The sequence below is a fragment of the Schistocerca americana genome, chromosome 5 (genome assembly GCF_021461395.2).
Source record: "Schistocerca americana isolate TAMUIC-IGC-003095 chromosome 5, iqSchAmer2.1, whole genome shotgun sequence".
NCBI classification, from domain to species: Eukaryota; Metazoa; Arthropoda; class Insecta; order Orthoptera; family Acrididae; genus Schistocerca; species Schistocerca americana.
Genome location: NC_060123.1, coordinates 339,494,664 through 339,518,178, shown reverse-complemented (window position 1 = coordinate 339,518,178; position 23,515 = coordinate 339,494,664). Strand labels below are relative to the sequence as shown.

Sequence of the window (23,515 nt, the reverse complement as noted above, 5' to 3'; positions counted from 1 at the left end):
CGCCAGGTGGAAATGGCATGGCAAGCCGTTCCACAGGACTACATCCAGCATCTCTACGATCGTCTCCATGGGAGAATAGCAGCCTGCATTGCTGCGAAAGGTGGATATACACTGTACTAGTGCCGACATTGTGCATGCTCTGTTGCCTGTGTCTATGTGCCTGTGGTTCTGTCAGTGTGATCATGTGATGTATCTGACCCCAGGAATGTGTCAATAAAGTTTCCCCTTCCTGGGACAATGAATTCACGGTGTTCTTATTTCAATTTCCAGGAGTGTATTTCCTTTCTTGAATACTGGTGTAACCTGTGCTACTTTCCAGTCCTTAGGAACAGACCTTTCGCCAAATGAGCGGTTGTATATGATTGCTAAGAAAGGCGCTATTGCGTCTGCATACTCTGAGAGGAACCTGATTGGTATACCATCTGGAGCGAAAGACTTGCCTTTCTTAAGTAATTTGAGTTGTTTCGCAACACCTAAGGTATCTACTTTTATATCACTCATGCTAACATCTGTTCTGGTTTCGAACTCTGGAATATTTACTTCGTCTTCTTTCTTGAAGGAATTACGGAAAACTGTATTTAATAACTCCGCTTTAGTGGCCCCATCATCGGTAACATTTCCATCGCTATCTTGCAGTGACGGTATTGACTGTTTTTTTGCGACTGGTGTACTTTACATACGACCAGAATCTCTTTGGATTTTCTACCATATTTTGAGATAATGTTTCGTTGTGGAAACTATTAAAAGCATCTCGCATTGACGTCCGCACTAAATTTCGAGCTTCCGTGAAACTTAGCCAGTCTTGGGGATTTTGCGTTCTTCTGAATTTGGCATGCTTTTTTCGTTTCTGCAAGAAAGTTCTGACTTATTTTGTGTGACATGCTGGATCAGTCCCGTCTCTTATTAACTTTTTGGTATGAATCTGTCTATTGCTGTCGATACTGTATCTTTGAATTTGAGCCATATCTGGCCTACACTTACATAATTAACTTGGAAGGAATGGAGACTCTCTCTTAGGAAGGTATCAAGTGAATTTTTATCTCCTGTTTTAAGTATATATATTTTCGTCTATTTTTAGTGGTTTTAGTTGATATGGTTTTAAGCCTCGCTAGAATGACCTTGTGTTCGCTAATCCCTGTATCCGTCATGGCACTATTTATTAGATCAAGATTATTTGTGGCTAAGAGGTCAAGTGTGTTTTCGCAACCATTTACAATTCGTGTGGGCTCATGAACTAATTGTTCAAAGTAATTGTCAAAGAAAGCATTTAGTACAATTTCGGAAGATGTTTTCTGCCTACCACCGGCTTTGAACATGTATTTTCGCCAACAAATCGAGAGTAGATTGAAGTCTCCACCAATTATAACTGTATGAGTGGGGTACTTATTTGTAATGAGATTCAAGTTTTCTTTGAACCTTTCAGCTATTACATCGGTCGGGTGGTCGGTGGAAGGATCCAATCATTATTTTGGTATGGCTGTTGAGTATAACCTCTACCCATAGTAATTCGCAGTAGTGCTGGCTGTGAACTAGTTGTGGATGAAGGTGGAGTTGTCCTCCGATGATGTCCCCTATGTGCTCGGTGATCGATGAGGCCAATGTAACATATCGAGTCCCTGTAAAGCATGTTGGGTTACAACAGGGGAATGTGGGCGAGCGCTGTACTAACAACCCCTGAAAAGCTGTTCGTGAATGGCAGAACAACAGATTGAATGAGACTGACGAACAAATTTGCAGTCAGGGTGCGTGGGATAATCACGAGAGAGCTCCCGCTGACATACGAAATCGCAAAAAAATGGTTCAAATGGCTCTGAGCACTATGGGACTCAACTGCTGAGGTCATTAGTCCCCTAGAACTTAGAACTAGTTAAACCTAACTAACCTAAGGACATCACAAACATCCATGCCCGAGGCAGGATTCGAACCTGCGACCGTAGCGGTCTTGCGGTTCCAGACTGCAGCGCCTTTAACCGCACGGCCACTTCGGCCGGCTTACGAAATCGCACCCCAGACCATAAATCCAGATGTTGCTGGAGTGTGTCTAGCGCGCAGACAGGTTCGTGGCAGGACCCAACTGACCTCTTTCAAACCAACAATATGTCCTCAGTGGCACCGACGCAGAACCAGCTTTCATTAGAAGACGCAACAAACCTCCACCCTGCCCTCCAATGAGCTCTCGCTTGACACCACTGAAGTCGCAAATGGCAGCGTTTTGGGGTCAGTGGAAGTTGCGGGCCGTCTTGACCAGTGCTTTCCTTGAAGCAACGGATTTTTAACAGTTCTTTGTGTCGCTGTGGCACCAACTGCTGCTCACATTGCTGCTGCAGACACAATGCGATGCGGCAAAGCTCTACGCCGAACACGATAGTCTTTCCTTTCGGTAGTGCCACGTGGCCTTGCGCAGCCCGGTCTTCTTGCGACTGTACAGTCTCGTGACTATGACTGCAAGCAGTCATGTACAGTGGCTACGTTTCTCCCAAGTCTGTCTGCAGTATCGCAGAAGAATCATCCAGCTTCTCGTACACCTATTAAACGACCTCGTTCAAACTTTGCGAGGTACTGATAATGGCGTTCTTTCCTCCTTAAAGGCATTCTTGACTAAAATCAAATCCCCAAGTCCAACCTCTACGGCGACTAACGCTCACGACGTGTGTTTAAAGCAAAGGTGATCTGCATAATCATAGTGGCACCACTAGCGCCACCCTTATGCGACTGGCGCAAAATTTGAATCGACATATTCTTTCAGATGCGGAAACACGCCTACCAACTTACGTTTATGTCGCACAACTGTTTCCTGGTGTTACGATTTTTTTTGCGTCAGTGTAGATATCAATCTGAGTGGTGTTAATGAACAGCTGAAATCGATAAACCTGAACACAGATACAGCGCCTGATTGAATCTCTATCACATTAGCCGAACTGTTTGGTGCTTCAAGAGGCACCGTATCGAAGATCTATACAGTACAAAGCAAAGCGGAAAAAATTAATCCACTGTCACAATATGCACAAAAAGGTGTGGTGTGTGATCGTGGCAGATTGTCATTGAAGAGGATTGTGATGAAAAATAAAAAGGCTTCAGCTGAAAAAGTCACTACACAATTGAATTTCGCACTCGCGACTCCTGTCAGCAGTCAAACAACATGAGGGTACCTCCGTAAGCACTGCAATGCAGGACGAGCTGGAATTCTGCCAATTACCTGTGATGCAAATGCCCATAAGAGGAAAACTTGGTGCCGAAGCCATGAAATTTGGACTATGGAGCAATAGGAGAAGCTCATTTGGTCGGATGAGTCGTGTTTCACACTGTTTCCGACTTCTGGCAGAGTTTACGTCCCAAGAGTGAAACACGGCGCGAATTCGGTGATGATCTTCGCAGCCATACCGTCGTATTCCATGGGCCCCTTGGCTTCTCTGCAAGGTCACATTACTGCCACGGATGATGTGATTATTTTGGTTGATCAGGTCTATCCCATGGTACAATGTTTCTTCCCAAATGGCGATACCTTAGGCCAAGACGACAGGGCCCCTTTTCACGTAGCTCGTATCGTCCAGTACTGGTTTTGTGTGTGAATAACTGAGGGACCAAACTGCTGAGGTCATCGGTCCCTAGACATACACACTACATAAACTATCTTACTCTAAGGACAACACACACAAACCCAAGCCCTAGGGAGAAGTCGAACCTCCGGCGGGAGGGGCCGCGCAGTCGTGACATGGCGCCTCTAACCGCGCGGCCACTCCGCGCGGCGCAATGGTTTTGTGAGGGTGAGTTTGAATTGTCTTGTTTCCCCAGATCTCATTGTTATGGAACCTTTTCGGTATACTTTGGAGAGAAGGGCTCCTGACCGCTACCCACCTACATCATCGTTACTTGAACTTACCATATTTTGCGGGAAGAATGGTATAAATTCCCTTGAAAACTACACATGACTTACACTACTGGCCATTAAAATTGCTACACCAAGACGAGATGCAGATGATAAATGGGTATTCATTGGACAAATATATTATACTAGAACTGACATGTGATTACATTTTTACACAATTTCGGTGCATAGATCCTGAGAAATTAGTACCGAAACAACCACCTCTGGCCGTAATAACGGCCTTGATACGCCTGGACATGGAATCAAACAGAGCTTGCATGGCGTGCACAGGTACGGCTGCCCATTCAACTTCAACACGATACCACAGTTCATCAAGAGTAGTGACTGGCGTAATGTGACGAGCCAGTTGCTCGGCCACTATTTACCAGACGTTTTCAAATGGTGAGAGATCTGCAGAATGTGCTGGCCACGGCACCAATCGAACATTGTCTCTATCCAGAAAGGCCCGTACAGGACCTGCAACATGCGGTCGTGCATTATCCTGCTGAAATGTAGGGTTTCGCAGAAATCGAATGAAGGGTAGAGCCACGGGTCGTAACACATCTGAAATGTAACGTCCACTGTTGAAAGTGTCGTCAGTGCGAACAACAGATGAACGATACGTGTAACCAATGGCACCCCATACCATCACGCCAGGTGACACGCCAGTAGGGCGACGACGAATACAGCTTTCAATGTGCGTTCACCGCGATGTCGCCAAACACGGATGCTGTAAACAGAACCTGGATTCATCCGAAAAAAATGACGTTTACCCATTCGAGCACAAGGGTTCGTCACTGAGTACACCATCGCTGGCGCTCCTGTCTGTGATGCAGCGTCAAGGGTAACCGCAGCCATGGTCTCCGAGCTGACAGTCCATGCTGCTGCAAACGTCGTCGAACTGTTCGTGCAGATGGTTGTTGTCTTGCGAACGTCCCCGTCTGTTGATTCAGGGATCGAGACGTGGCTGCACAATCCGTTACAGCCATGCGGATAAGATGCCTGTCATCTCGACTGCTAGTGATACGCGGCCGTTGGGATCCAGCACGGCGTTCCGTATTACCCTCCTGAACCCACCGATTCCATATTCTGCTAACAGTCATTGGATCTCGACCAACGCGAGCAGCAATATCGCGATACGATAAACCGTAATCGCGATAGGCTACAATCCGACCTTTATCAAAGTCGGAAACGTGATGGTACGCATTTCTCCTCCTTACACGAGGCATCACAACAACGTTTCAGCAGGCAACGCCGGTCAACTGCTGTTTGTGTATGAGAAATCGGTTGGAAACTTTCCTCATGTCAGCACGTTGTGTGAATGCTCTGAAAAGCTAATCATTTGCATATCACAGCATCTTCTTCCTGCCGGTTGAATTTCGCGTCTGTAGCACGTCATCTTCGTGGTGTAGCAATTTTAATGGCCAGTAGTGTGTATTTATCCAATCCCATACCACTGGAAGCTGCTTTGAATGACAATACTATTCCTACACCTTATTAGGCACGGTAATGTGACTTGTTATTCAGGTTTTCGTATTTTTGTCTACCGCCTGTTTATTTTCACTCTCAGATTACCTGGCTAACGGAAAGGTCGTCGCCAAGGCAAAGATAATAGCCATCGAGAGCGGCTCTTGGATCTGAATAATGTTGAAACTGCGTGCCGAACCTCGACTCGAAGCCAAGCCTTTGTATTTCGCGGCAGCTGTTTTACCAACTGAGCTATCTAGGCACAACGCACTACTCATTTTCTCAGCTTCAAGTTTAGAACTGAAGCTTGGATTTAGATTCCTGGATAGATCGTTCGTTAAGTGCATTGACTGCGGGAGTAAAGCTCCGGATTTGAATCCTGTGCAAACGTACTGCTCAATTGCAGTATTCCAAAGGAACCATCTTTACAATCCTTTCATTACTTTCCCCTGTACATTGTTTAACGCAAGAATTTTAGGAATCGTGACGAGGCACCATCTAGAATAGCTTTATCTTAATTATCCTTTATCTTCATTAACCTATGCGATATAGATATCTCGTGTTTTTACAACAATTTCGCCATTGGCAGTAATAGAAGATAGCAGTGTGGAAATAACGGTTTATTGCTGCATGTGCATAATTTATTACGAAACGCTTGAGTTCATGGAATGTAGTGTACGTTGGTGTTGCCAAACTATTATTGAGATCTTAAGCCAAAATCTATTTAGTCACGGATAATATCATCATGCAGGTGTGTGTACAAACAGTGACCACACTTCCGCAGTGTTGAATACAGTACTCGAGGTCAACATTTAGCTTTTTGATTGTACGGTTCTTCGTGCGGTTGGAGGTCTGAATATAATACACGTAAAACAAGACCTCACGCTACGTTTATTGAACTCTGTCACGGACTGTTGTTCTACAGTCTTCTGGCAGAGGCAGCATTTCTCTTTCCTCATAACTTACAGAACTCCTCAACCCCTCATCACTGTTTTATGTGCGGTTATATAACTCGTTTTCTTAAACAGCTGTTTTTAGTATCTCAGTTATTATCCACAACTGTTTCAAGAAAGAAACAATTTCAGTGTGTTACAAGGAACATTATATTTTCTCACCTAATTCACTTAATTACATAAACACATCTGCTCTACTTTAAAGTAATTACGGAGGAAGAATTAGTTTTGTAGCTCCATAACTTTCCTCAGCGACACTTTACAGTTGATCAAATTTTTATGAGAGTGGAACTCTGAGGATAAGTTATTGTTTTTCTAGAAGCCATTAATAATGAATTTCTATTACAGTTGTAACATTGTTACAATGCCATTTTCATTACAATGTCCAATATGAATTTTTTTAGTCATTAGTCATCTGAGTAAGAATGCGAAAAACCGATCTGTCAAAACTGATATCTCTAGAATAACCGAGTTTCTTGATGTCTTTTTGGTCTCGATTATAGTAGGATTTTTATTAACAACCAAATAAAAAATCGGAATATCAATTAGCAATAGCAGCAGTGCAAAATTTTTTCGTTTTTAAATAAATCTTTTTAAAAAAAGGTTTAATTTTTATTCGTAAAATTTACATCGTTTTGAAATATAGCATTATTCTAAGAAATTAGAAGAAACAATCAGTGCCATTTTAATAACAATGGCGACAGAAACGAGCGACGAACACATGGCATCAGAATTGGTACAGCATTGTTGAGAGAATAATGTCTTTGTTGCTGTGTGTCGTGGCTTAAGACACGCATGTACGCGCTGTGTGGAAGACCTGCCCCCACCTGTTCTATACGCTGGATTCTCGCTGTCGTCGCCGATCATCCGTTGTATTGTAACGTGGCACCAACCCTAGTCTGGATATATTTTTACGAAATGACTTAGCAATGAAGTACAATGTTTAATTTGCTTTAAAATATTAAATATTTTTTGTATGATATCTGTGAAATAATAAAAGGGGAAGTAAATTATGGTAACAGTAATAAATTAGAAACTTAACAACACTTCATTCATAGTGTGCAAAAAAAACAGGAAGTAGCTCATCTGCTTCCTGTGTCTACGTAATATGCCTTTATCTGCTTGTAGTCGTTGAAGACGGAAAAACAGAGTTCATCAACCTAAGTTTTTACCCTTTAGCACTGACTATTTGTAATGCCCAAATAGTGGTACGATTTTTTAGTGGAGTTCCAAAAAATTAGAATCAGTAAGATACTGATGATTTTTTGTAGTATCCAACCACTTATCAGTTTCCGAGAAAAGGAGCGAACGTTAGATGGGCTAACTTTTCTTTTATTTGCCTGTTCAATGTAATATTTTAATTCTATGTAACTTGAAACTGAGAGAGTCAAAATTCTCCGATCTTCGTTAGATTTCTACGTTTATTATAAAGAATAATAGAAATAAAAAACGGAAACTCGATTATTTCATAAACCGGTAATTTTTAACAATTTTAACAGTCATGGTAATCTGGGATGGGGAAAAACCAACTTAAATGGAAACCGGTTGTTTCAGCGATAACAGCAGTCCCTAGCGCTGAGTAGACTCGACTGCGCCCATGGAGAGCGAGCCCACTCTGGAGCGAAAATCTTGTCCTGGGCTGGCTTAGGCCAAAGTACACAGTTGTTTTTACTGTTTTGTATGCAACACTTAGACAACGGAATTCCAGTTGTGACAAAGTTACCTCTTACTGATCGGAAAGTTAACTCTGCATTACTCTTAGCAATGACCATGTCTACGTATAAATAATTACATCATTATAGTTTCTGTTAGGTTGCATTTACTTCAAAGTTTTTACTGATGTTAACAGATTATCGAAGGCTGATTACACTATAACCAAGTTAGCTGACATGCAGCTTTGTCGTTGATGTCGGAGGAGAGTCAATATTTCCCCCAGTTATTGCATCCTGGACCAGTATCGTGGCCGCCATGTTGTCCCATCCCCACTCCTATTGATTTATTTTTGTGGGAGGGAGTAAGACGTTTGGCGATCGAGACACTGATAGACGCTCCATAACAGCTGGTTGCCCGTTCGGCTGAAGCTTCAGTTATTATTCGTGAAACACCTGGGTGCTTTGAGTGTGTTAGACAATCATTAGCACGCAGATGTCTGTTGTGCGTTAATGTAATTGAATGACGTGTCCAGTAACACCTCTAAAACAATTTTCGTCGCACGGTAGTGTGATCACTGTCTCTGAACATCACAGGCATCAAAATCTTCACATACCCCTAGCGAGGAATAGGTGTACCTGTGACATTTCTGTCACTTGCGTTAAGTGTTTCGTCTTATCTTCTCTAAAAAATCTAAAATTTTGTACGAGTAATTTTTTGTATTCTATATAATTGTGTGCTTTCCTAATGTAAGAGTTGTCCTGTAAGATAAAAAATATTTGGAGTTCTACGTCTACATCCATACTCCGCAAGCCACCAGACGGTGTGTGGCGGAGGGTACTTTGAATACCTCTATCGGTTCTCCCTTCTATTCCAGTCTCGTATTGTTCGTGGAAAGAAAGATTGTCGGTATGCCTCTGTGTGAGCTCTAATCTCTCTGATTTTATCTTCATGGTCTCTTCGCGAGGTATACGTAGGAGGGAGCAATATACTGCTTGACGACTCTGTGAAGGTACGTTCTCGAAACTTCAATAAAAGCCCGTACCGAGCTACTGAGCGTCTCTCCAGTAGTGTCTTCCACTGGAGTTTATCTATCATCTCCGTAACGCTTTCGCGATTACTAAATGATCCTGTAACGAAGCGCGCTGCTCTCCGTTGGATCTTCTCTATCTCTTCTATCAACCCTATCTGGTACAGATCCCACACCGGTGAGCAGTATTCAAGCAGTGGGCGAACAAGTGTACTGTAACCTACTTCCTTTGTTTTCGGACTGCATTTCCTTAGGATTCTTCCAATGAATCTCAGTCTGGCGTCTGCTTTACCGACGATTAATTTTATATGCTCATTCCATTTTAAAACACCCCTAATGCCTACTCCCAGATAATTTATGGAATTAACTGCTTCCAGTTGCTGACCTGCTATATTGTAGCTATTATGCTAATATGGAGAACTTTAAGTAAAATATAAGACACTAACGTGCTTTCAGTATTTAGTAGAAATGACTTTACAAAAACTTAAATGTTACAGTAAAAGAAACTATGTAAAATGACTATGATCTCAGAAAAGACTTCTGAGTCCAGCAATAAATTCCAGTGTAATGAGTTCCATTTTTTTTTTTTAAATTCAGCTATCGAAACAGATTTAGTACTGTTTCGTCATGATACTAATGTTTATGATTCGTCGAACATTTCGGCTGTGAGATTATCTCCAATCCATGCACTTTTGGTTGCATTATATCCTCGATGAGATTTAAGACTGACAGCATTTGTCACATTAGTGAAAAGAAATCAAGTGAGGGTATGTTAATCTACACCTTATTAGTGGAGACTATTGAGATTATACTTGCCTCCGTAGCCGAGGTCAGCGCCGCACGCTTTTGCTCGACTCGGAGGTATGCCGGTTTGCATCTTAGTTGTAGAAAATGTTCACTTCCATTATTTGGCCGGCAAGGTGCAACGGCGCGATTGTTATTCTTCATCCTACAGAAATGTCCCCTCACCTTGCGGTGATCACGTCTTCTGCAGTCGTACACACGCCTTCCTAGTTAGAAGCGATTCAGTGTTGCTCGACTGGACAAGCTGTAGTAGAACCAGTAGCACTAATTGCATACGCAGGTTGCATTAAAGATATTCGGTTTCAAGTTAACTGAGCTGTTAAATGATAGTTTTCGAGTGAAAACTTCAGTACCTTTATTACTCGTTTGATACAAAAACCTCGCCAAACCCGTTCTAATCTTAAGTTACAATTTCAACACCTACATACAATCACTGCAATCGTAATAGTCAGCTCGTGGTATCTAACCGAACCAGTTACCAAAACGATTACAAAACGCAGATAATCAGCTCATGGTATCTAACCGAAAAGATTACAAAACGCTAATAATCAGCTCATGGTATCTAACCGAACCAGTTACCAAAAAGATTACAAAACGGACTGTCCGTGGCAGAATGCTCGCTGAAATATTACACAATTCGATCCTTTCGAACGTTCAGTTCCCGGCCGCGACTTGCACAGCGCGCCACACGGATTTTAGTTTGTTCAGAAGTCACAGTTTGCATATAAAAATCGGGATTTCATGTGTTCATCTTTCTCACACGTTCGCGCTCATTTTGCGGCATTCCACGGTCAAGTTTTACTCATTGTTCCACAAAATTATCACATTTATTCAGATCTCCTAGTGTACGCATCCAGATATGTTGTTGGCTGAGCTCTGAAATTTTGTTAGACCTCAAGAAGCAATTCTTTAGCCCACAAAGTACGCGCGGACGTACTGTGCTTTGATAGGCTGATATGCATCACAACCAATCCGATATTAATATTAAACCGTGCAATCCCGCGTCATTTGTATATGACCAAGCAAAACCTAATAACTTTTATTACTAGTTTATTAAATGGACCAATTTATAAAATCCAAAAATATCAAATAACTGCCTGTATTTAAAAAAAACGAACTGTCGTAATATGTTTCTGATTTTCACAGTACCGTAAACTGGCTAGTTGCACTTCACAAACTTCCCCTGAGTATGAACCACTCTGTAAAGCCACAGTTCTCACGCCAACTATACTCAGTTAATAGACATACTACTTGAAATTGTTGCTGGATCAGAGTGCATATCCGTCAGGCTAGAACAATGTCTCATTGTCTGTACTTACAGGGTGTTTCAAAAATGACCGGTATATTTGAAACGGCAATAAAAACTAAACGAGCAGCGATAGAAATACACCGTTTGTTGCAATATGCTTGGGACAACAGTACATTTTCAGGCGGACAAACTTTCGAAATTACAGTAGTTACAATTTTCAACAACAGATGGCGCTGCAAGTGATGTGAAAGATATAGAAGACAACGCAGTCTGTGGGTGCGCCATTCTGTACGTCGTCTTTCTGCTGTAAGCGTGTGCTGTTCACAACGTGCAAGTGTGCTGTAGACAACATGGTTTATTCCTTAGAACAGAGGATTTTTCTGGTGTTGGAATTCCACCGCCTAGAACACAGTGTTGTTGCAACAAGACGAAGTTTTCAACGGAGGTTTAATGTAACCAAAGGACCGAAAAGCGATACAATAAAGGATCTGTTTGAAAAATTTCAACGGACTGGGAACGTGACGGATGAACGTGCTGGAAAGGTAGGGCGACCGCGTATGGCAACCACAGAGGGCAACGCGCAGCTAGTGCAGCAGGTGATCCAACAGCGGCCTCGGGTTTCCGTTCGCCGTGTTGCAGCTGCGGTCCAAATGACGCCAACGTCCACGTATCGTCTCATGCGCCAGAGTTTACATCTCTATCCATACAAAATTCAAATGCGGGAACCCCTCAGCGCCACTACCATTGCTGCACGAGAGACATTCGCTAACGATATAGTGCACAGGATTGATGACGGCGATATGCATGTGGGCAGTATTGGTTTACTGACGAAGCTTATTTTTACCTGGACGGCTTCGTCAATAAACAGAACTGGCGCATATGGGGAACCGAAAAGCCCCATGTTGCAGTCCCATCATCCCTGCATCCTCAAAAAGTACTGGTCTGGGCCGCCATTTCTTCCAAAGGAATCATTAGCCCATTTTTCAGATCCGAAACGATTACTGCATCACGCTATCTGGACATTCTTCGTGAATTTGTGGCGGTACAAACTGCCTTAGACGACACTGCGAACACCTCGTGGTTTATGCAAGATGGTGCCCGGCCACATCTCACGGCCGACGTCTTTAATTTCCTGAATGAATATTTCGATGATCGTGTGATTGCTTTGGGCTATCCGAAACATACAGGAGGCGGCGTGGATTGGCCTCCCTATTCGCCAGACATGAACCCCTGTGACTTCTTTCTGTGGGGACACGTGAAAGACCAGGTGTACCGCCAGAATCCAGAAACAATTGAACAGCTGAAGCAGTACATCTCATCTGCATGTGAAGCCATTCCGCCAGACACGTTGTCAAAGGTTTCGGGTAATTTCATTCAGAGACTACGCCATTTTATTGCTACGCATGGTGAATATGTGGAAAATATCGTACTATAGAGTTTCCCAGACCGCAGCGCCATCTGTTGTTGAAAATTGTAACTACTGTAATTTCGAAAGTTTGTCTGCCTGAAAATGTACTGTTGTCCCAAGGATATTGCAACAAACGGTGTATTTCTATTGCTGCTCGTTTAGTTTTTATTGCCGTTTCAAATATACCGGTCATTTTTGAAACACCCTGTACATACTGCACACCAACGTGAATAGTTGTTTTGTTGCAACTTCACCCAATGATATTAGAAATTCTGATGGAATGTTATCGAGCCCTTCTTCCTTATTCGATATTAAGCCTAGCAACGGTTTTGTAAATTATGATTCTAATACTGGATCTCCTATCTCTTTTGTATCGACTCCTGTTTCTTCTTCTACCATGTCATCACTTCCTCCTCATAGAGGCCTTCAAAGTATTCTTTCCACCTGTCCGTTCTCTCCTCTGCATTTAACAGTGGAATTTCCTTGGCCCTCTTAATGTTAACACCCTAGCTTTCATATTCCCAGAAGGTTGTTTTGACTTTCCTATATGCTGAGTCAGGCCCTCGACAATCATTTCTTTTTCGATTTCTTCACATTTTTGATGCAGCCATTTCGTCGTAGCTTCCCCACACTTCCTATTTCTTTCATTTCTCAGCGACTTAATTTCTATATTCCTGGATTGCCCAAACCGTTTTTGTAATTCCTTCTTTCATCGATCAGTTGAAGTATTTCTTCTGTTACCCATGGTTTCTTTGCAGTTACCTTCTTTGTACCTACGTTTTTCTTTCAATCTTTCGCGACTGCACCTTACAGATATGTCCAGCCATTCCTCTTCAAATGAACTTACTAGTGATCTGTCCCTTGTCGCAGTACCTATAGCCTCAGAGAACTTCAAGCGTATGTCTTTATTCTTAAATACTTCTGTATCCTACTTCTTTGCGCATTGCTTCCTCCTTACTGGTCTCTTAAGCTTCTGCCTACTTTTCATCGCTGGTAAATTGTGATCTGAGTCTATACCTGGTCCTAGGTATGCCTTACACTCCAGTATCTGATTCCGGAATCTCTGTCTGGCCATGATGTAATCTAACAGAGATGATCCAGTAACTCGAGGCCTTTTCCAAGTGCACCTCTTTCTCTCGTGATTCTTGAACAGAGTATTCGCTATTTTTAGCTGAAATGTGTACCAACCCCATATTCTCGCGTAACCCTTTCTTCTTTCCCTAAGGCCGCATTCAAGTCTCCCGTGACTATTAGATTTTATTCTCCCTTTAAGTACTGATGTACCCGTTAAATATCGCCATGTGCTTTCTCTGTCACCTCAGTTTCGGCTTCCGTCATCGGCTTGTATATCTGAACTATCGTTGTTCGGGTTGGTTTACTGTTGATTCTGACGAGGGTAGCCCTATCACTGAATTTTTCACGGTAACTCATTCTTTTCTTTATCTTCCTATTCACAACGAATCCTACTCGTATTTTACCATTTTCCGTTGCTCTTAATATCACCCTGCACTCATCTGAGCCGGCCCGTGTGGCCGGGCGGTTGTAGGCGCTCAGAGCCATTTGAGCCATTTTGAACTCATCTGACCAGAAACTCTGACTTCTTGCCGTTTTACTTCCATGATTCCCACTATATTAGTATTTCCATTTTAGATTTTTTTCGGTTCAGATCCCGTGTCCTGCGGATACACATTATGTGTCTTTAATGTAGTAGTTTCCATTGCCTTCTACATCCTCATTCCGTGGATCGCTGCTGATTCTTCCGCCTTTGGGGGCAGTTCCCCATCCGAGAGCAAGAGAGTGTCCTCAACTTTTGTCCGCTTCTCTACCATTTTAGAAAAGGTCATTGACTGAATGAGGGTGACTTCCTATCTTCGTATGCCAGAAGTCTTCGGCTGCCACTGCTGACGATTTTTATTCAGAGTTCAAGCGGTTGCGGGGTTCTCACCTGAGGCAGAGGACGATTTGATTATTAATCACCTATACCGTTCTATCCACGGCCAGAAAACAAACTTCTGTGAAGGATCTTCAGTGCATGGACATGAACTGGGAAGAAGATGAAAACCTGGCAGCTGATTGTGTTCGCTGTGTGTCATAGCTAATAAAACCGTAATGGTCGCGCGGTTCCAGACCGTAGCGCCTAGAACCGCTCGACAACCTCGGTCAGCCCATATGACATAAATTTCAACTTGATCATCTGCCCGTTTCTGAGAAAAATGTATCTTGAGAGACATACAGACGGACAACAAAGTGATGCTGGAAGGGTTCCGTTTTCTACTGAAAGAGATTTGGAACCCTAATAATTAGCAAACAACCAAATAACGTTGAGAATTCAATGAAAGTTCATGCAAATACACATGTCTTTTCATCATATTACCTTCCAAATGTTGTACAACAGTGTGTGATTCAAAAGTTTCAAGACTTAACTCAGAACTAGGAATTTATTGGACATTTAAGTACAGCGGAATAAAATTCTTCAGAATATGATCCTTCAGCATCAACACAGCGCTGCCAGCGCGTCTTCCACTGTTCATACCCCTTCTGGAAGGCCTCGGGCGTCATGCTGTCGAGGACTCTAGTCAAAGCCAAGCCTGCTGGATGGCGTCGATGGAGTCGAATCCCTTCCCTGTTAGGCCTGTCTTGATTCGGTGGAAGAGGAAAAGGTCACTTGGAGCCAAGCCAGGGCGGTAGGGTGGCTGCGGCAGTGTTGTCACGTTGAGCTTAACGAAAACTTCGGCGGCGGTGCGCGACGTGGGAGAAGGCGCGTTCTCGTGGTGGAGAATCCAATCGTCCTTGATTGCCAGGCGGACATGGCCAACTCGATCCCTCAACTCGACAGTCATTGTTTAAAAGTTACCGCATTCTCTCCACATTTTGATCCGTTCAGCCTGATGATGGCCTCCCAGAGCGCGTTGCAGTCATGGACTGTGCGGCTGATCCCGGCGGAGGTTCGAGTCCGCCATCGGGTATGTGTGTGTGTGTTTGTCCTTAGGATAATTTAGGTTAAGTAATGTGTAAGCTTAGGGACTGAATGACCTTAGCAGTTAAGTCCGATAAGATTTCACACACATTTGAACATTTTGTTGCCTCCCAGAGCGGTTGTCGTCTTCAACATTCCCGCGGCCATCTTTCAAACGTTTGTGCCACATGGAAACCATTGCACCGGACATGGCTTCTTCCTTAAAGGCCTCTTGAATCATACCGAGAGTCTCCGTGGCGGTTTTGTTCAGTTGCACGCAAAACTTAATCGCATAGCGCTGCTCCATTTTCGCCTGTCCCACTTTTCGACCGAGGTCAATGACACGCACTCACGCTGCAAGCGATGCGAGCTCTCCAGGATTCCGGTGGCAACTGCCGCAGCGTCAGTTTGTTGCCTGAGACTCCCCTCTACTTCCGCCACCCGACGGAACCGGTCCACGCGCGCTCCCCTACTCAGAAATGAATCAGTCTTGAAACTTCTGACTCACACGTTGTATGCCGCGCGGGATTAACCGAGCGGTCTCAGGCGCTGCAGTCATGGACTGTGCGGCTGGTCCCGGCGGAGGTTCGAGTCCTCCCTCGGGCATGGGTGTGTGTGTTTGTCCTTATGATAATTTAGGTTAAGTAGTGTGTAAGCCTAGGGAGTGATGACCTTAGCAGTTAAGTCCCGTAAGATTTAACACACATTTGAACATTTTTGAACAACTTGTATGCATGAAATTATGTGAATAGAGCTGAAAAAGTATCAAGTAAAAGAGAAACATGAGCGAGACTAGATCCAGTGATCCACCGATTACGGAGCTTGAACGCTAACCACCTGACGGCCGCCAAATCGTGATCAAGGTCACGACGCACCGGTACTTCAATGACACGTAAAGTGATTCTTCGGTTTTCTGGAAATCGTCTAAGTAGTAAGGTGTAGAACTTGCACATTATGTTGCTCTAATGGACTGTTAGAAGTGTGCGAAGTTTGAAGTAAATGAAATCCGTAATCTGAACCTAGTTGCCTCTCCCTGTCAGAAAATATTCCTACATCTACGTGACTACTCTGCTATTCACAATAAAGTGCCTGGCAGAGGGTTCAATGAACCACCTTCACGCTGTCTCTCTACCGTTACACTCTCGAATGGCACACGGGAAAAACAAGCACTTCAATTTTTCTCTGCGAGCCTTGACTTCTCTTATTTTATCGTGATGATCATTTCTCCCTATGTAGGTGGGTGCCAACAGAATGTTTTTGCAATCGGAGGAGAAAACTGGTGATTGAAATTTCGTGAGAAGATCCCGTAGCAACGAAAAACGCTTTTGTTTTAATGATTGCCACTCCAATTCACGTATCATCTCTCTGACACTATCTCCCCTATTTCGCGATAATACAAAACGAGCTGCCCTTCTTTGTACTTTTTCGATGTCATCTGTCAGTCCCACCTGATACGGATCCCACACCGCACAGCAATACTCCAGAATAGGGCGGACAAGGGTAGTGTAAGCAGTCTCTTTGGTAGACTGTTGCACCTTCTAACAAGGGAACCTCCCCATCGCACCCCCCTCAGATATAGTTGTAAGTTGGCACAGTGGATAGGCCTTGAAAAACTTAACACAGATCAATCGAGAAACAGCAAGAAGTTGTGTGGAACTATGAAAAAAATAAGCAAAATATACCAACTGAGTAGTCCATGCCAAAGATAGGCAACATCAAGGATAGTGTGAGCTCAGGAGTGCCGTGGTCCCGTGGTTAGCGTGAGCAGCTGCGGAACGAGAGGTCCTTGGTTCAAGTCGTCCCTCGAGTGAAAAGTTTACTTTCTTTATTTTCGCCAAGTTACGATCTGTCCGTTCGTTCATTGACGTCTCTGTTCACTTTAATAAGTTTAGTGTATGTGTTTTGCGACCGCACCGCAAAACCGTGCGATTAATAGACGAAATGACGTGCCTCTCCAATGGGAACCGAAAACATTTGATCGCAAGGTCATATGTTAACCGATTCCTCCACAGGAAAACACGTCTGATACATTCTATGCGACACTGGTGACGGCATGTGCGTCACATGACCGGAATACGTTGTCGACCCACCTAACTTGTACACTTGGCGAATGGGTAAAAAGATTCCTCTACCTTGCCCGATTTGGGTTTTCTTGTGGATGTGATGGTCATAAATTAAATAAAATAAACTAATCTTCTCGCTCAAGGGAAGACTTGAACCAAGGACCACTCGTCACGCAGCTGCTCACGCTAAGCACGGGACCACGGCACTCCTGAGGTCACACTCTCCATGATGTCGCCTATGTTCGCGCATGGACTACTCAGTTCGTATATTTTGCTTATTTTTTTCATAGTACCACACAACTTCTTCCTGTTTTCAGTTTTTCAAGGCCTATCCACTGTACCAACTTATAACTAAATCTGAGGGGGGTGCGATGGGGAGGTTCCCTTGTAAGTGTCCTGCCAATGAACACCCTACAAAACGTTTTGTCGTTGAAATTCGGGTTCATTCTGTGTACTGGAGTTGTTTTTCCTGCCTTTATTGTGTCCGTGTGTTTAGTTGAAGTGAGTGTGTGTGTGTGTGCTGCTGTGCAGGCGGTCCGGGCAGCAACAAGGCGGCGCTGTGCGACAAGGTGGTGCGCGCGGCGGCGGGCTGGGCGCACTGCAGCGTGGGCCGGCTGCTGCGGGCGGCGGCCGAGGCGCCGGGCAACAGGAACGCAGAGGACGCGCCCCAGCTGCGGCAGGCCATCGCCGCGGGAGACATGGCGCCGCAGGTACGCCGCCGGCCCTGATCTACTATCTAAAATAACGCGCACACACGCTATATGATAAAAAGTACACTACTGGCCATTAAAATTGCTACACAACAAAGATGACGTGCTACAGACGCGAAATTTAGCCGACAGGAACAAGATGCTGTGATATGCAAATGATTAGCTTTTCAGAGCATTCACACAAGGCTGGCGCCGGTGGCGACACCTACAACGTGCTAACATGAGGAAAGTTTCCAACCCATTTCTCATACACGAACAGCAGTTGGCCGGCGTTGCCTCGTGAAACGTTTTTGTGATGTCTCGTGTAAGGAGGAGAAATGCGTACCATCACGTTTCCGACTTCGATAAATGTCGGATTGTAGCCTATCGCGATTACGGTTTATTGTATCGCGACATTACTGCCGCCGTTGGTCGAGATCCAATGACTGTTAGCAGAATATGGAATCGGTGGGTTCAGGAGGATAATACGGTACGCCGTGCTGGATCCCAACAGCCTCGTATCACTAGCAGTTGAGATGACAGGCATCTTATCCGCATGACTGTAACGGATTGTGCAGCGACGTCTCGATCCCTGAGTCAACAAATGGGGACGTTTGCGAGACAACAACCATCTGCACGAGCAGTTCGACGACGTTTGCAGTAGCATGGACTATCAGCTCGGAGACCATGCTTGCGGTTACCCTTGACGCTGCATCACAGACAGGAGCGCCTGCGATGGTGTACTCAACGACGAACCTCGGTACACGAACGGCAAAACATCATTTTTTCGGATGAATCCAGGTTCTATTTACAGCATCATGATGGTCGCATCCGTGTTTGGCGACATCGCGGTGAACGCGCATTGGATGCGTGTATTCGTCATCGCCATACTGGCGTATCACCCGGCGTGATGGTATGGGGTGCCAACGGTTACACGTCTCGGTCACCTCTTGTTCGCACTGACGGCGCTTTGAACAGTGGACGTCACATTTCAGATTTGTTACGACCCGTGACTTTTCCCTTCATTCGATCCCTGCGAAACCCTACATTTCAGCAGGATAATGCACGACCGCATGTTGCAGGTCCTGTACGGGCCTTTCTGAATACACAAAATGATCGACTGCTGCCCTGGCAGCACATTCTCCAGATCTCTCACCAATTGAAAACGTCTGGTCAATGGTGGCCGAGCAACTGGCTCGTCACAATACTCCAGTCACTACTCTTGATGAACTGTGGTATCGTGTTTAAGCTCCATGGGCATCTGTTCCTGTACACGCCATTCAAGCTCTGTTTGACTCAATGCCCAGGCGTATCAAGGCCGTTATTACGGCCAGAGGTGGTTGTTTGGGTACTAATTTCTCAGGATCTATGCACCCAAATTGCGTGAAAATGTTATCACATGTCAGTTCTAGTTTAACATATTTGTCCAATGAATACCCGTTTATCATCTGTTTTTGTTCTTGGTGTAGCAATTTTAATGGCCAATAGTGTATGAGGACAGTCCTAAGTAATGCGGAATAGCCCAATAGGTGTCAGAAGAGGCGGATGAGCCAGTGTAAAAGGATGCAGGGTGGGGGAAGGGGGATACTGTGTTGTCAGCAGAGAAGCAGTAACAGCAAATGCGTCTCTCAGGAGAGCTCAGTGATTTTGAACTTGGACCAGTCGTTCGATGAAATCTGGTAATAAATGCATCTGTGACATTTTAGCCCTTCTGAGGCGACCAAAGTCGACTGTTGCTGATGCGATTATGAAGTGAAAATAATTAGAAACAACCAGACCTAAACCAACGTCAGGCAGGCCTCATATACTGACGAAAAATACAGGAACTTAAGCTCAAGTTTACAAGAGTAGTTGACTATGCCTCTGTCGATATGTATCCAGTAGGACAGTTTCTAATGGGAGAGCGTCTCTATGCTACACACAGGTGAGAAAAGTCATGGGACAGCGAAATGCAAATATACGGATGGCGGTAGTATCACAGACACAAGGTATAAAATGGCTGTACATTGACGGAGCTGTCATTTGTACTCAGGTGATTAATGTAAAAACGTTTCAGACGTGATTCTGGCCACAGGATGAGAATTAACAGACTCTGAAGGAGAATTGTAGTTGGACCTACACGAATGGTACACTCCATTTCGGAAATCGTTAGGGACATCAGTATCCCGAGATCCACAGTGTCGAGAATCACCACAGCCAACGCAGTGGCCGACGGCCTTCACTTAACGACCGAAAGCAGCGGCGTTTGCATAGTCGGTGCTAACAGACGAGCAACACTGCGTGAAATAATCGCAGAAGTCAATGTGACAGGTACGACTAACGTATCCATTAGGATCTATCAATCTATCACTTGAGCCTTGTCCCGCAGTTACGCAGGGTCAGCCATCGTTAATCGGATTTGGCATGTTAATGTTTAAGGGGTGGCCAGATGCCCTTCCTGCCGCCACCCCGTACCCCCCAGGACGGAATTAGTGTACCCCAACTGTCTGTGGCGAGTATAATCCATGGAATAGTGCGAAAGTGTTCAGATGTCTGCGAGCCATGTAACTGAGGCAGAAAATGGGGACCAGCCCGGTATTCACCTAGGGGGATGTGGAAAACCGCCTAAAAACCTCATCCAGGCTGGGCGGCACATCGGCCCTTGTCGTTAATCCGCCCCGTTAATTAGATCAGGGACCGGCGCGCCTATCCGAGTCCAGGAAGCTGCGCGTTAGCGCTCTCGGCTACCCTGGTGGGTGTATCCGTTAGGATAGTGCGACGAAATCTCGTGTTTATGGACCATGGCAACAGATGACGCTAGTGCCTTTGTAACAGCACGTCATCATCTGCAGTGTCTCTCCTGGGCTCATGGCCATTTCGGTAGGACCCTACACAACTAGAAAACCGTGTTCTGGTCAGATGAGTCCCGATTTCAGTTGGAAAGAGCTGATGATGATGTGGTTTGAGTATGACTCAGATCCCGCGAAGCTGTGGACCCAAGCTGTGAACAGGGCACTGTACAATCTGGTAGTGGCTCCCTTGTGGTGTGGGATGCATTTACATGGAATGGACTGGGTTCTCTGGTCCAGCTGAACCGACCACTGACTGTAAATGGTTATTTCAGGCTATGTGGAGACCATGTGCAGCCGTTCCCAAGCAACGATGGAATTTTTATGGATGACAATGCGCCATGTTACGAGGCCACAGTTGTTCGCGATTGGTCTGAAGAACATTCTGGATTTGGGCACCCAGATAGCCGGACATGAATCCCATCTAACTTGCATGCGACACAATCGAGAGCTCATTTCGTGCACAAGTGCACAAAATCCTGCACCGACAACACTTTCGCAATTATGGACGGGCCGGCCGCTGGTGGCGAGCAAATCTAGGCGCTTCAGTCTGGAACCGCGCGACCGCTATGGTCGCAGGTTCGAATCCTGCCTCGGGCATGGATGTGTGTGATGTCCTTAGCTTAGTTAGGTTTAAGTAGTTCTAAGTTCTAGGGGACTGATGACCGGAGATGTTCGGTCCCATAATGCTCAGAGCCATTTGAACCATTTTGAATTATGGACGGCTATAGAGGCAGCATGGCTCAATATTTGTGCAGGGGACTCCAACGACTTGTTGAATTCATGCCACGTCGAGTTTCTGCATGACTCCATTCCAAATGAGATGCGACACGATGTTAGGTTTAAGTAGTTCTAAGTTCTAGGGGACTGACGACCTGAGATGTTAAGTCCCATAATGCTCAGAGCCATTTGAACCATTTTGAATTATGGACGGCTAAAGAGGCAGCATGGCTCAATATTTGTGTAGGGGACTCCAACGACTTGTTGAATCCATGCCACATCTAGTTTCTGCATGACTCCGTTCCAAATGAGATGCGACACGATGTTGGGTTTAAGTAGTTCTAAGTTCTAGGGTACTGATGACCGGAGATGTTAGGTCCCATAATGCTCAGAGCCATTTGAACCATTTTAAATTATGGACGGCTATAGAGGCAGCATGGCTCAACATTTGTGCAGGGGACTCCAACGACTTGTTGAATCCATGCCACGTCGAGTTTCTGCGTGACTCCGTTCCAAATGAGATGCGACACGATGTTGGGAGGCATTCAGTTAATTTTATCACTTCAGTGTAAAGTCACTATAAAGAAAATTCTAAAGCTAACAGACTACAGCACAATATGTGTAAAACAAAGCGCATCGCTATAGTTAGAAGGATGCTGATCGAAATGCGTTTGGCAGTCAAGAAAGAAATGCAGAATGCCTTCATTGACTACCGTAGCAGAATATTGTTAAATGATTTTTCAGATTGGATTGGATTGGATTGTTTGGGGGAAGAGACCAAACAGCGAGGTCATCGGTCTCATCGGATTAGGGAAGGATGGGGAAGGAAGTCGGCCGTATCCTTTCAAAGGAACCATCCCAGCATTTTCCTGGAGCGATTTAGGTAAGTCACGGCAAACCTAAATCAGGATGGCCAGACACGGGATTGAGCCGTCGTCCTCCCGAATGCGAGTCCAGTGTGCTACCACTGCGCCACCTCGCTCGGTTTGATTTTTCAGAAAACCCAACCATATGTAAAGGCTGTTAGTGTGCAGCCACTAATGCACTAATGAATTTGAGACTCGAAAATCAAAACTAGAAATGCTTAATTCTGTCTTCAAATGTTCCTCTACAAACGAAAACCGATATTCCCACAATTTAATTCTCACTGCAATGAAAAGACGAGTGAAATGTTTATCAGTGTCAGTGGCGTCGAGAAATAGCTGAAATCGTTGAAACTGAACAAAATCACAGGAATCCTTATCAGATTCCATACTCAATTCGCGACTGCGTTAGTCCCTCTCTTAACTGTAATCTATCGCAAATCCCTTGAACAAAAAACTGTAGCCAGTATTGGAAGAAGGCATAGGTCACACCCTTCTATCACGACGGGTAGTAAAAGTGACCCACAGAACTACCGTCCAATATCCTGTACTTCAGTTCGTTGTAGAGTCTTTGAAAATATGGAGCTCAAACATAATAAGGTACCTAGAACACAACAACCTCCTCCTTGCCAATCACCTTGGATTTCGGAAACATAGATCATTTGGAACCCAACTCGCCCTTTTTACACATGACATCCTGAGAGCCACGGCTTAAGCCTGTCAGGTAGATTCAATATTTCTTGATCGCTGAAAGGCATTTGACTCTTTATTACACCTATGCTAATTATCAGATGTGCGATCATAAGGGGTATCAGACGGAATATGTAACTGGATTAAGAATTTGTTGGTACGGAGGACGCAGTATGTTTTCTTCGATAAAGAGTCATCCACAGCTGTGGAAGTAACTTCGGGTGTACACCACGGAAGTGAGTTGGGACCCTTGCTTTTCACTTTGTGTATTAATGACCTT

At 44.6% G+C, this 23,515-nt stretch overlaps 1 protein-coding gene across 1 annotated transcript in view; it reads left to right on the top strand.

The window, feature by feature from the left end:
• The window catches only part of LOC124616363 (adenylate kinase isoenzyme 5), a 459,756-nt gene that overhangs the window by 390,728 nt on the left and 45,513 nt on the right, over positions 1–23,515 (top strand). The window contains exon 8 of the mRNA XM_047144672.1: positions 17,977–18,155. Coding sequence (XP_047000628.1) covers positions 17,977–18,155 — 179 coding nt within the window. The remainder of the gene's footprint in view (positions 1–17,976; positions 18,156–23,515) is intronic.